Genomic DNA, 15,676 nt, shown 5'->3' with positions numbered 1-15,676 from the left:
TGTGCTGTGTCATTAGCCTTTTGTGCAGTGTTTCTGAAACATTGGCCCAGGGCCCAAAATAATCACTGGTGTATGATAATGAGGACTTTGGGGTTAAACAGAAGTTCTAAAATTAAAGTATAATTCAGGGTTATTACAGTTTAGGTAATTTTTTTTTTAAAGGTTTGGCTCATAATTCTTATCTGTAATGATCATGCTGCACTCACCAAGTTAATTGCTGAGATTTTTAATTAGAAGTGAAATAGAGAAAGAAATAATAGTGAGATGATGTTTTAAACTCCTTGGTTAGACAAACATATGTGAAAGACAGTTTTCCTGCGTAATCAGTGAGTGATTATTAGCAACATTTTAGATGTGCTCACTTTGGGTTTTACCTCCTAAATAAAATGGTTTAGATGAATGAATCTCAGAGTTACCCCAATAATCCTGTCAGATTTAAAAAAAAAAACTGGGTGTTGTTTTATATTACTCATTATGTGAAATAGGATATTTTTTTACAATTTTTTCTAAAACACTGAGAAAAACAATAAGTGATCCTTGAATTGTCTGTAATAAGCTTTTGTGTCTTAATTTGCCCCCTTTTTAAGAATAGTTTGAAGTTCACACACACACACACACACACACACACACACACACACACACACACACACACACACACACACACACACACACACACACACACACACACACACACACACACACACACACACACACTATAATTGGGAAAGGCAGAACACTTCAACAATATTTTCATTACTTTTAGTGATCCATTTCACCCTCTCTGCCTGCATGCTAAATAATTTTGAATGAATTCTCAATCGAAGCGTGTCATGTTAAGATGTGCCTCTGGTTGTTAATCACATCTTTTAGATAATGTTGCTGCACTGTGTTAATTTTGAGTGTAACAGGTTGGCCGAGGCTCTTCACCTGCACCAGTGACAGACACAGTGTTGCAACAGTTAGCCCACAGTCTCATGTTACGGATTTGGTTTTAGTCTCTAATGCCCTCAGCACGTTGGTAAAAGCAGAAAAGACTTATGCTTGGCAAAAGCTTTTTATGGTTCAGTTGCATCATGAAATCAGAAGAAGTAATTTCATTTCCACTCCAAGAGGTTAGGTTGCTCATTTTATACGTGAAATTGGATCGAGCTCTTTTATTGCAAATGTCTTTAAACAATAATTCTCTCTTTAATCCCTTTTGTACATTTTTGAAGTGGTGTGAAAAGTTAACATCGATTGAAATAGAAGCTTTGCATAGCCGTACAACACTCAATCCTCTGTTTCACTTCAGTGCCTTGAAGAAATAGTGGAGTAATTTTCTAATTTTTTACTGTAATTAACAGTGAAATTGTCTCCTATGCTTTGCAACCCTGAATCCAAATCGGCCAGTTGATTAAGAACCTCTTAGTGATACAAGGTTTCTGCAGGAAATGAATTAAATGATGGACTGCGTTACTTGTACGACAGCGCTGTAACTCCTGCTACTATCTGGCTGAATGGTTTCGGTGGGCTTTTTTAATCAGCTTGGCCCGCCGTTGGTATTAGTAAGTGATTAAATGAATTAGTGGGACCTGGAGACATAAGCACCGGCCTGGAACATGAGGTCTCAGGGCCTCGGGGGCCACGGTGGGTTGGGTCGCTGATTGGAGGGACACTGCTCCCTGTTCCTCTGCTGAGGCCACAGTGTCATAAGCAGGCATGCGCACACAGTATACACACAATTTCTCCTCACATAGAGGGGTTTGTACAACTCACATGAATACACAGAAGTGTAGATAAAATGCACACAAACACACACACACACACACACACACACTGAGCCATTGTGTACGACACTGCCGCCACTGTGTCTCGATATGGAGCGTCCTGACACAGCATGCGCCTCCTCACTGCTAAATGTCATGCACTGTTACTGACATTATTGCTGATGCAAGTATATTTATGTGTTATCTGTGTATTTCTGTGTAGGAAGTTGTGTGTTACTTGTTACTGGCTGCAACTAACATTTAAAAAATCTTTAAACTAGAGCCCAACCAATACTGGATTTTTGGGACTGATGCTGATACCGATATCAGGGAGTAAAAAAATTCCAATATTGATATATTGGCCGGCAATCTCACATATATACAGATATACAGAGTGATCATTACAAAAAATGTGTGTCTATCAAACACTTGTGACAAAGATGTGTAAAGGAGACATATTTTACTGTTTAATAATAAATGTTAATGTTTAAAATGATGTCAGTGCACTGAAACAGTAAAGTTCACTATACTTTAAAAAAAAAAAAAGGTAAAGTTACCCAAAACGGAAAAATAATGTACATTTCAGAATTATACAAAATGGCCTTTTTCAGGGAACAAGAAATGGGTTAACAACTTAAAGCTGTTCTGCAGCAATGGAGGTTGATCAAACCTTGAAAGTTGGTACTACCAATTCCTACAGATGTCCCAACTCTTCTTGATTACTTACAACCCCCTCTGTCTGCATAAAAGTAGTGTTGGAACACACTGTGGTACCATACCCTTGTGAGCATTATTTGAACAGTATTGTACTGCAGAAAGTAGTGTGTTGCTATAAAAATGGCAAGAAAAAGGCAATTAACAATGGAAGAGAGACAGACCATCATAACACTTAAAAATGTAGGGGTTTCCTATAGAGAAATTGAAAAGAAAGTCAAGGTGTCAGTTTCCTTCGCCATCAAAAAGCACTCAGAAACTGGGGGAAATTCTGAAAGGAAGAGGAGGTAGTGGAAGAAGAGGAACAAAATCAGGAGACAAGTTTCTGAGAGTCAACAGCTTGCGTGATAGGCGGCTCACAGGACAACAGCTTCAAGCACAGCTTCATAGTGGTCGGAGTAAGCAAGTCTCAGTTTCAACTGTGAAGAGAAGACTTCGAATTGCAGGTTTGACAGGTCGAGTTGCAGCAAGAAAGCCATTGCTAAGACGTCAGAATAAGAAGAGGCTTGCCTGGGCTATGAAACACCGCCAATGGACTACTGAAGACTGGAAGAAGGTGTTATGGACTGATGAATCAAAATTTGAAATCTTCAGTTCATCACGCAGGATTTTTGTACGCCGGCGAGTAGGCGAGTGTGTCAGTGTGTGACATCAACTGTCAAACATGGAGGAGGAAGCGTGATGGTCTAGGGCTGTTTTTCTGGATCAGGGTTGGTGACTTGTACAGAGTGAGAGGTACCCTGAACCAAAACGGCTACCACAGCATTCTGCAGCGCCATGCAGTACCCTCTGTTATGCGCCTAGTTGGTCAGGGATTCATCCTACAGCAAGATAATGACCCAAAACATACATCCACGCTATGCCAGAACTACCTCAGGAAAAAAGAACAAGATGGTAAGCTTGAAAACATGGAGGGGCCAGCAAAGTCTCCAGACTTAAACCCCATCGAGTGGGTTTGGGATCAACTGAAAAGAAGAGTGAAAGCAAAGCAACCTACAAGTGCCACACATTTATGGGAACTTCTGCAACAGAGTTGGGAAGAACTTTCTGCAGAATATTTGATTTCCATTGTAGAAAGAATGCCACGAGTGTGTTCAGCTGTTATATCTGCCAAAGGTGGCTACTTTGATGAGTCAAAAGTTTAGAATACATTTTGGTTTATAAATTGATTCCATGATTTCTTTTTTAACCTCAATTGTTTATTTGTTCTATGCTTTCATTTCAGAGTACAATGAGGCATTAAACTGCATAATTTTTAATAAAAAACTGGAAAAATCGGGGTGTTCTAAAACTTTTGACCGGTAGTGTACATTAAAAAAAAAGAGCACATATCGAACAATGTATACGCCAATACCGACATATCTGTGATAGTTCAATATTGGATGATAATATTGGTCGAGCTCTCATGTAAATTATTGGTCTGTAAAATATTATAGAAAAAATGCCCATCACAATTTTCCACAGCTCAAGAAGAAGCCTTTAGGTGTCTCGTTTTGTCCAACCAACAATTGGAAACCCAAAGACTTTTTATTAGCTATCACCCAGAACTTCGGAGCTGTTTCTATACAAACCTAACCCTAACCGTCATTGTAATCTTTGTGGTGAAGAAACATGTCACTCAGTGCAGCAATGTGGCTCATTAACATGTTTAAAAGTTTTTGGACAATAGCAAAAATATACAGCTTCTGCAAAAATGTAGAAAATCGCCTTTATGAGCTGCAACTTATGATAACTTTCTCACTCTTCTCCATTAATTGTATAGTCTATTAAAACTCAGAAAATAGACATCAGACACCAAGGCGACTACTTTTTATTCAACTCAACAGCCTAAAATCCAAAGATATAATATTATGTAAGACTAGATTTAAGATATGAACCAGAGAAACTTTGGCATTTTAAAAATGGTTAATGAACCCATCATCAAAATCATTGCTGGTTATTTTTCTGTTGTTTGACTAATCAATCCTTTCACATGTAGCTGGTTTCACCTCTGTTCTCAGATGTGTTCGCCTCTTCCTTTCCTGGTCGGGTGTCTGTCTCTTTTCGTGTGTACATTTTTTTGTCATCGTATCTGCTCGTGCCAGACATAGACTGATAACCGTATTACCTTGTCTTCTCGTAACAGGAGATGATGTATTGCGAGGAGGACAGGGGACTGCAAAAAGTACGGCACCACAGGAACAAAACACAAACAAATCTCACTCTTTTGTGGTCCAGTGCACGGCCTCGTCCATCACCTCACTGGCTTGAGTTTTCTTATTTTGGCAACTTGATCCTTACTTACTGTCTGTTCCAGTTGTGAGAACAAGTGTGAAGCTTTGCACTGCTTTGTCCTGCTCTTTGTCACATTATGGACTTTAAACAGGTGAAGTAATTTGTTGTAAGACCTGCTATGAAAAGCATATCTGTAATGTATTGTGGAGACATAAAGATAGTATATAATCATAATTGGATGAGAGTGAGTGAAGGGGAAGTCTTTAAAAAGACGTAGTTATAGTTATTAAAATATTTTGTTTGATACTGAATGAGACGTGCGTATTTGGTATTCTAACAATAGTCAAACTTATCTTTTAACTAGAAACCTTTTGACCTCTACGCTGTTTTTATCTACTCTGGATTCCACTCAACAATTAACAGTCTTTTTCAAGTCAGACAGCCTCTATTCAAGCTGAATTGCAATGTTTTTTCCTATAATGTTCCTGTCCAGTAAGTAATTTAATGTAGTGAAGAGTAATGTTTGGCCTTCTCCTTTCAAATATTCTATTGAACATTTTATTCTGGTGATTCTCTGTAAACATTTTGTCATCAGACCTCCAGGCTTCATTTTGAGCGTCAAGTCTTTGTTAGTTTTCATGCGTTCTCTCTCTGAAAGAATCTGCGTTAAGATGCTGATTCTGTTGGCACTCAGACAAAAGCGTTCAACACAAGTGACAGATTTCTACTAGACTATTCAAATAGATTCAAATACATTGTTGACTCTTATATACGAATAGATACGACTGTTTACCTTGCACTGCCTTGATGCAGAGGAAATTAACTGTTTATTATCTGTAATATTATCTGTTGACTTGAACTCACCATGACAGGGCACACTGTTTGAATGGTAGAAGGATTTTTTCTTAAAGCTAATGAACTTTGGTCTTTGGATAACAGATAAAAACAGCAAGCTGGCTCCAGTCTAGATTCTCTGCTGTACGGAAAATTCTGATATCATTGCCAATTTTAAATAGTGTCCCAGTACTGATGCAGTATCAGTACTTAAGTTACTTTCTACTACTCTAGTTTCCGTGAGGTTGTTTCCTGTCGTTCACACGTAGGTCAAAAGATTTCCTGTGAAGTTTGTTCCGTTGCACAGCTGCCTGGAGAACAGACCTGAGTTTGAAAACTAAGGACGCCACAGAAGTGGTGTTCAGAAATGTTACATGGGTTCCTCAAATGATGGATGTCAAAAACGTATTTTAAAACCTCAATGTCTTCAGCATCAAAGTTCACTCTTCAAATTGAAAACCGTACTTTGACTAAGCAATCCAAACTCAATGTCCATTTACTAGCCTTGTCTGTATAGCTTTTAACTGTATGACATGGCTTTCATTAGTAAATGGAGTTTGTCACAGAGATAGATGTGTCAATCTTTTGCATTGTTGCATGTTGACAGATTCATGACTGACCAAATAAGGGATGACCAAAAATAATCTAATCTATTGTTTTCTTTCAATATTGATGTTTTGCCTACAAAATGCAGGATTGAAACATCATATTTTTTTGAAGACAGGTGAGGAAGAATACTAATAGACCTGCACTACCCGCGAAGCTATCATCATGACGTATAAAATACAGGTTAGCCTATACAGACTGTCAGTACCAGATGCTTCAACCAAGTAGATCACATTCATCCAGTTTAATAATCAGTTTCAGCGCACAGAGGAGAAAGGTCAGCTCACTAATTGATTCTCTGCTGTTCCATGTTTCTTTACAAGACATCAGTCTGATATGTGCAGACTACTTTTCACTAACATTAGCTACCCAGCAGCTAGAGACAAACTGCGCACTGTACAATCTGAAAACTGTTCAGTCGACTCCCAGACCTCATAACCAGAGATGAAACCTCATCAACAAACACAAACTGAGAGCACAGACCAGTGTGCAGAGTCATTTTCAGCTCACCCCTAGAGCAAACTGTATTTGCTGATGAAGACCATGTGATACAGTTGAAAGAATAGTGAAAAAAGCTGAGTTGGGTTGTTTTGTCAAATTGAATGACAAAGTTTATTTCTCCTAACTGTTGACAAACATGTACGTGTGGGTTGATGTGCATGTGGGAAATAAACAAGAACGATGTGAGGGGATAAATATCTAAAAATGTTGCACAGAAATTCCAGCAGGACATTTTATAAAAAAGGTTTACATTAAATTCTGCCTGTGGTGTATACGTGCTGTGTTGTATTGGACATACCATACTGCTATTATCTATACATCTATAGGATATTGCCCTTTGTTGCCAAATCACCTTCATAATGATGATGAATGGTCCAGAATGACCTCAATCCTGCTGCTTTGTGGAAATATTAGAGTGAATCAAAGGTGATGTCAGCACTGCTACACACACACACACACACACACACACACACACACACACACACACACACACACACACACACACACACACACACACACACACACACACACACACACACACACACACACAGTTTTGTGAAGTTATAATTTTCAGGCCTTCATTGGAAGCATTCATTTCCTATCCTGAGCATTTAACACCATTTCATGACCAATTTAACTGTAGCTCTTTTTTTAATTGAACAGCTCCTTCTAAATTGAGTGAGGGCTGGTAAAATGTCCTCAGTCACTTTTCTTTTTTCCTCTGTCCTTGAGAGGGAGCGTTTGGTGCGCATAAGTGTGGAAACTGACGAACACACACTGCAGCATTATAGTTGTCAGGGATGAAAAGAGAGAAAATGGATCATAAATGAATGAGCCTTTGTACTGAAGCATTAGGCAGCCATGTCAGACAGTGTCTAAACTAATCCAATTTTCATGCAGTTAGCCCAGGGACCTTGACACATGTGCACTTTTTTTAAAGTGCATTGTGTTTGAAAAGTTATGTGTATTTCTATCATAAGATTCCTTCCTTTATATTTCTGTCTGGCAGGTCAACAAAATAGTTAATTATGGTTTGAGGCTTTCTTAATAACAGACAATTCAGACAAATGTGAAATGCTTAACTCAAAAATGATGTGTGCTGTCTACTCTTTAGTACACGTTTTGAATAAGAGTCCTCCTGTTTTGAGTTCATAACTAAAACCCAGCTCACCTGTAGCCAGATGTAGCCTGTGCATCCAAAACACTGAGGCCTAGTCCACTTACAATGTTTTCCATCTCCAAACTCCAGTAGGTTAGAGCCCCTCAAAGATTCTCACAGTCTGTAGACTATTCAAAGATCAAAACAGACTGTCAGGGTCATGTATGGTGGGTGTCATAGTTCAGCCCGGTCATAAATCTGCTGTGGCCTCAAAAGGATGCATGTATCACATTTCTGCCCCGACTGCTGCTTGACACCTAATGTTAGTCTCTTTAAATCGATATCCTGTCCCCTGTTTCCTGTGTACATTTTGTGTCACATCGAGTAATGCACACTTGAAGTAGCAGGGCTCTCCACAAATATATGAAGTAACTAGCCAGTGGGGAAAAAGTAGCGAGCTAGATTGAAAGATTTTGTCCATAAAAGCCTAACTTTGGTGACTTCTGGCTCATTAAATAGGCACTATTCCATCATATATGCTGATCTTAATTATTGCATATTTTAATGAGTTTGCCTACTTTGATGCAACAAATGCAACAGAATGCAAACGCAGCAGAATCGTTACATCACATTATCGCATAAAAATGAGATTGTATAGAAGCCTGCAACAAGTGGTCTTATTTTGATTAATTGTACAGCCTTAATGGACTGTTTGCTTCAGAAAGATGCTGTGTCTGATGTGTTTCTGGGCAAAGAAAGACATACAATCCTCCTAAAGTGTAACCCAATTCAATTTTATCCAGGATATAGAATGGCATGGTCTGCATTTTTCTGTTCCCGTCATCACAACAAAACAGAGGTTTTGTGATGCGTAGGCAGCCGGCAATTTGTGAAAACAACAACCTGAAAATGAGAAAAAAAAGAAAGATGTTAGCAATTGTCTTTTTGTCCTCTTTGTTGGTGGTTTACTTTGGGCATAAATACTGTTTACTGATTGCTGTTGCTCGACGTGGGCAAGTGTGTTCATTGTCTGACCTGCTTTTTCAAATGAGCTGCATAAAATTTAGGCTTTTCCTTTTCCATAAAAATGTGCAATACAAAGTGTGAGTGCACTATAACATTCTTATCAGCAGCCAGGGAACTGATTGAGGTCAATCTGTGATTTGCTGCCTTGGCCCTTGGCTGGCTGTGATATCAGCAGAGGGCTTACCGTTGCCTGCAGCTCCCTGTGTTTTACATATCTTCAAACAGTTTGCCTGTGCATCCTACTAGGACCTCGTCAATACACTGAGTGTGTGCATTGTCTGTTTTTGATTCGCTGCTAAAGCTCTTAAAATGCAAGACAATCTCCCCTGGGGCTATAAATCATTTATTCTCTTCTATCTTCAACTGGTTATTAAATACCAAAAGCGGTGCTAATGTCCCTCACCTGTTGTTAATGTTACAGAAATAAGAGTACACATAAGCATGAAAGCTGTCAGACAGCCCCCAGTCAATTCGTTAGTTGAATAGTCAAATGGAAACTACTTTTTGCCCCATGTGCCATAGCCCACAGAGCAGTGATAAAAGCTTAAAGCTTCCCACACTTGATGATCAGTGAAAACTGCTGGTGCGATCAAAGGTGCTGGTTTCCTATCGCCCAGCAGCTCATCGTCTTCTTCACTCACGTTTTGATGTGTTCAGTTGCTTGTGGGAGGGTAGGAAAATGGTTATCAGTCTTAATATCTGCGGTATATGCTTGGAAAAATTCATGTTAGTTTGGCAAAATCTCCTCTTCCCTGTCATTTTTATTTTCCAAGAGTGGACAGCAGTAGTCAGGTAGTTAACTAGAGTGTAAAAGTCAAGTTAGAAAGTGAAGAAAGCTCAGCAACAAAAGTGGCCTGGACTGTTGTAGGTTAGGGTTAATCAAATGCTTGGTTTCAGAAGCGGGGGGAAAATTTAGCAATTAGAAATGCTATGTAGATTTCTAAAATTGAACGAATGCACTAACCAACTAAAAATCAAATCATGTTCTTGATGGAGACCTTATACTTTATGATAGGTCTTCCTCTTACAACATGATCCACCATTAGACAACCTGTAAACAGCCTGAAATCGACTAATTGAATGAATAATTAACCGTTTCAGCAGGCAATTTAATATCTGAAGGCGACCCAGGTGAGTGAACTCAGGACTTTAACCATATTAGAGTTATGACAGCCGGACAGTAAGAGGAAACCATTATTAGAGATTTAGTCAGTAAATCAAACAGAAACTGTAATAGTAGTAGAGGGGGTAGCATTTTGAAAAGTGACAGGGACATTTCTTAACATTCCCAGAGGAAATTACACACTTGCTCATTATCTTATTATAAGGAAATGAAAGACAGTTAGTGTTGTGTGTGTGTGTTGTCGGTCTGGTTTTGACACTAGCATCTTTGTTGTCTTGGCTGTACTTTTACTTTAGTGTGTGTGTGTGTGTGTGTGTGTGTGTGTGTGTGTGTGTGTGTGTGTGTGTGTGTGTGTGTGTGTGTGTGTGTGTGTGTGTGTGTGTGTGTGTGTGTGTGTGTGTGTGTGTGTGTGTGTGTGTGTGTGTGTGTGTGTGTGTGTGTGTGTGTGTGTGTGTGTGTGTGTGTGTGTGTGTGTGTGTGTTTGTATGAGTAATATCATTACTTCTGCTCTCATTCTTCTGATTTGATCAACAGTAGCTCCTGGGTTTCATATTCTTAGCACTAATGCCATTGACCATCAAAGACAGCTAAAGAAAACACTGGACGCTCCTTGTTTGTTACACATCCTGTTTGAAGTTAATTCACTTTGTTCGCTGCACTCTCGTCCCACATAGAGAGAGAGAGAGAGAGAGAGGTACGCTGTGCCTGCCTTGGCTCATTCACGATGCATCAGAGCAAACATTTAGCTTGTAAAATCCAGCTTAGTTGTAAAATAAAGCAGTTCATGTAAAATGTTTTATAGATGTCAGCAGTTTGGGGTCATAGTGGAACCTTTTTCCTAGATCAGCTCCCCTGCGTGTTACAGTAAGGCTCTTACTGTCACATTGGTTAAAACCTTATTGATCCCAGGAGGAAAATCTGGTGATTCTACCTCGTCTTTATTTATTTACTGATACTGTTCCCTCAGGGTGAGCTGTGCAACATTTACTAATCTGTAATCATGTGATAACACACTCAGCTGTATCTGTATACACAGTCCTCAGGGTAATACCGAGGCCACTTACACTAAGTTAGACCTGTAAACTATTGACCACATCTTTGTTTGGATGGCACGTGTCTGTTAAAATTAATTAAAAACATATTTTTCTTTAACCATGTTTTTTTAATTTATTTTTTTTATTTCTAACTGTGAATTCTGTGGACTATTTTGGTTTTGGGAGCATTTTATTTTCATCAGATCCATTGCTAAAATGTTCTCATAGTTTAGAGAAGGGAAAACCTTAATTTCACAGATAAAGTAGGCAATAAAAACTTTACAATTTCCCTACAATAATGTAGGCCTAACTGTAAAGAGTAGTGACCTGCAAACCGCAGGTTGTTAAAACAATGTAGTTAGAAAACACATCATGGGTGAACATATGCAAAGTAGCTGTGTGTGGCATTTTATTATTTGCGCCATCCAAGCAGTCTTCTTTTTATGCATTAAGATGAGGCAAGGTGCTCTGTTTGATGTCATGAATGATTGAACTTGAATGAATGTGTGCCGCCCCATCAGTAGGAAAAGTATATACGCAGGTAGAATAGGTAATACAAACAGTATAAAATTTCACATATCAACAAATCTCAGATATTATATTAACAGAAAGTCATGTGAATTGTGTACGTAAAGAGAAATCTTTCACTTATAACACTAAATCTGATAAGTGAACCCGTTTCTGTATTGTATCGTTTCTTGAAAAAATTCAATGGCTGTCATCTACATCTGCTGTCTGACCTCCATGAAAGATTTTTATGAGGGGGGGGGGGGGGGGGGGGATTGCTGACAGCTTCAGTTTGAAATCCAGAATAATTTGAGACCCTGCAGCTAATCCTCTTGTGATCGACCTTTGGAGTCTGACCCAGTCTTTAGAAATAATTTGCTATTAAGCAATTTGGCGTGCTAAAAGGCATCTCCAGCTCATGCTCTTTTCACACAAGCACTAGTCTTGATCTCTTCTTGTCATTTGATAAATAGCTCTCGTTGTAGAGGAACATCGGACTAGAGGACGACTTGACATATTTGTGCTGGAAAGTTTTCTGCATTTAAAAGGCTGAAGAGTCAACAGTGCGTCAAGGTTTTAGTTTTGAGTTTCATTTGTGAGTCAGGACATCTTGGCTGTCAGTTGATAATGCAACGAACGCAATCTTGTTCAGTTACACACAAACATGCACACACACGTACTTTGCTGGTATACTGAGGACTGAAAGTGAGCCTGTAGGAAGTGATCGCACTGCTTGTTTCCTGATTATGTTTTTAACAGTTAAGAACGGTAGGTGCTGTACTGCTGCAGAGGAAATACATGAGGTTGGTGACAGACGGAGTAGATGGGGCAGCACATTGCATTATGGAGTGTTTCATCAAGCAATGCTGCTGGACTGCAGGGTTTCTTTAGTGAAGGTCTGACGATGTGAGTTCATATTTATCTGCATTTGTGGTTTCATATATAAAACCTGCACATGCACATATGTTTTTAAAGTTAAAGAATACATACGAAGTATAATTTTGTTTTTGAGAAATACTTGACTATGAATGTTTGTGTTTGCATGCTAGGTGATTGGGAAGGGCTGAGCTTTTATCACAAGGTTTTTCTGGCTGCAATGTATGAAAATGTCCGTATATTGTTGAGAGTGCTGTTGAAAGGAAGTGGACTGATTAAGCTCAATCACTGTAACTTTAATAGTTACTCAACTGATGTCAGATTACTGCATGTAAGGTTGCGTGTGAGTGTGTGTGTGTATGTGTGATGTGTTCTGCTATTGACCTGTCCTATTGATAAAGGTAAAATATTCAACTTCTGGACAATTATTTGAAGAACTTTTCATAGATTTGCTGAGATTAAATCACCCTTTACAGAGAGTAGAGTATGCTGCTTCCTTTGTCAATCACTGAAAATTAATAACAAACTAAAGTTGATTTTCACTGGTCCTCTGACAGTGTAGCTCTCCATTGTCACAAAGAAAAGTACAGACTGACTTTTGTTCATGTGTACAGCCATGCCGGGTACATCAAGGTAACAGTAACATGTAAAAACCACAGTTTCAGCTCACTGCCCCCGTATGTTTTTTCTCTAAATCAGCTTCTCATCGCACTGACTTAGACTTGAAGCATTCAGGAAGCGGTTAACCTTGATAGAGGAATGGAGACAGAAGTATATAACAGCTCACTAAGCAAATGGAAAATTGACACGGCAACCCATGCTCAGTCATTTAGGTGAAATTGAGAAATTGGCCTCTATTTTTAGAGCTACATTTATCCCCTTTAGTGACATCTTTAAGGTGTCATCCTGATATGTGTATCATGCAAATAAATGGAGCACTTATTTTTATATATATATATATATATATATATATATATAGATATATATAGATATAGATATATATATATATATATATATATATATATATATATATATATATATATATATATATATATATATATATATATATATAGAGATATATATATATATATATATATAGATATATATAGATATATATATATATATATATATATATATATAGATATATATAGATATATATATATATAGATATATATAGATATATATGTGACTTCATGTGATTTCATTATCACAGTAGACACAGTTGCAAGACACAGAAAATGGAAATTTTATTGAGAGAGAAGTTATTCAGCTGTCAGTACTGTGCTCAAGGATACTCCAGAAGGCTGCTTAGTTGCTTGATAGCTTGAACTTGGGTCTCTCTGACTACTAACTAGGCCACCAAAGTGCTTCTCAGTGCATTTTGCCCTGGTGCATCAGATCAGTGCTCACTTTAAGCTGTCAAACTTTCCCCAGTGCATCTGTTGCATTTGCATTAATAATGCATTAACTTCTCTGTTTCTCTGTGTTCTCTGTCAGAGAGTTTACTGCTGCTGAAAGCATGATGATGACGATGGGAGGAGGTTACCACCGAAGGGGCAGCCCTCGCTAGAATCATACTTTCCCCCCTCCAACTTCACCCCTCCACGCATCACCCACTACTGCCACCCCTGCCTCCGGCGCCATGGCCAACCACCTGGAGCTGATCCAAGAGCTGCAGCAGCTGGACAAGGTGCCAAGTCTGGAGAGGCTGCGGACAGCCCAGAAGCGCCGTACCCAGCAGCTGAAGAGATGGGCCATATACGAGAAGGAGATGCAAAACAAGAAGCGTAAGGCGGACAAGAAGGCACGCAACGGCAACAACTTCCAGCAATCAGAATCCAAGAGGCATGTGTCATTTGCCGCCAGCGTGGCACTTCTGGAGGCGTCAGCCAGGAATGACCCAGATGAAGGTAGGGACAGTAAAGAATATCTAGATATGTGCAAATTAAAAAAATGTTGCTCCTGTATTGATGACACAAGCTACACAATTGCACGTAACACACTAGACCAATGGACACGCAAAATACAACCTCCCGTAGATTTATTCTGGTTGTAACAAGGCAACACACTAAAATATGTCCTGGGGTTCCCTTCATAAACCCAGCACAAAGCTCAGTGACGCTACATTTGAATAATGACTCTAATTTCAGCCTCTCCTCACTACTTCAGCTGGATATCAAAATGCCAAGGTCAGGAAAACAATTAGCTGGGTCTGACCACTTAAACTGCCAGTGGAACTCACTCCAGTCGCACTGCATTTGTTCTGCTAGGAGGCTGTTTTATCATTGGGAAATAATGGAGTTGTCACACTGAGATGAAACTCTGCCAGTCTTTTAATTAAAATTTCTATGGATGGTGCCCTCCTATTTGGAGATAATAATTGTTTTCCTGCTGTACAAACAGCCCCTTGGTGCCGTTTCAGTGCTAACAGTATGTCAGTGAGTATGAGAATGATAACAGGCTGCTATGTTTTACATATGGCATCTAATTTAACCTCACTTTAACTCAAAACTAGATTGAACTCTTTTTAACCGTAACAAATACTGCCCTGGGCTTTGCTACTGTACATTCTTTGCTTCTGCAAGCAGTTTTTTTAGAGATAGACAAACAGCCACAAGGCTGATGTGTTTTCACATAATTTGCAAAAGCAGTTCTGGACTGCTCACACACACATCCACATTAACCCATATGCACTTGCACATGGACTGTGAACTGGTATGCTTAATCTCCAGCTGGAGTAAGAGACATTGCAAGTCTTGAGATTTGTGTTGTCTGGATGGCCTATTGGATTTTAACATGTTGTGAAACGTAAAGAAAATTGATAAAAACAGCAGACGATAAAGGAAGTAGACGATAACATATAAAAGGAAATGCTCTTTGCAAACACCTTTCATCAGTCACTTTTCTGCTTCATTACAGACAGACAGTGTGACTGCTTTTTAAATTGGTTTGAACATTAGTAAACACTTTTTTGTTGTACAGTTTCTTGCTGTGTGTAAATTCCCAGAAAGTCTGCTGAATCACTTAGACTTTGAACCACAATGTTGTGGCTGTTGGTGATCATGAAGATCTTTTAAATTGTTTTTTTTTTAAACACCAGTGGTTGCCAGGAACAGGCAACATCTACTCATTTGTTTTCAGTTTCAAGACATCTGCATTTAACATTATTGTATGTTTTCACTGAAGGAAACAGTCTGAGAATTATTAGCAGTTCACTCTGCATTCATTTAAGGTCAGCATATTGTAAATTCTTGTTCAGAGAAATTAAAACATTAGTGAATCCTGGCTTGTGTGTAGTGTTTTATCAAGTTTTGAGAGTGCAGGCAAAACACAGGCAGCATAACAAAAATCCTTTGTACAAGTTTTGAAGGCCATCTGTTCTTTTCTTTATATACAT

The 15,676-nt window shown here is 38.8% G+C and overlaps 1 protein-coding gene across 1 annotated transcript in view; it reads left to right on the top strand.

Annotated features, from left to right (window-relative positions):
- ppp1r16b (protein phosphatase 1, regulatory subunit 16B) overlaps positions 1–15,676 on the top strand; it is an 87,691-nt gene that overhangs the window by 17,040 nt on the left and 54,975 nt on the right. The window contains exon 2 of the mRNA XM_062415637.1: positions 13,777–14,189. Within this exon, the coding sequence (XP_062271621.1) occupies positions 13,922–14,189 (268 nt within the window). The 5' untranslated portion in view covers positions 13,777–13,921. The remainder of the gene's footprint in view (positions 1–13,776; positions 14,190–15,676) is intronic.

This window comes from Scomber scombrus, chromosome 3 (assembly GCF_963691925.1).
Source record: "Scomber scombrus chromosome 3, fScoSco1.1, whole genome shotgun sequence".
NCBI classification, from domain to species: Eukaryota; Metazoa; Chordata; class Actinopteri; order Scombriformes; family Scombridae; genus Scomber; species Scomber scombrus.
Note: the sequence above shows the minus strand (reverse complement) of the source record. Positions and strands in the feature narration are given on the sequence as shown.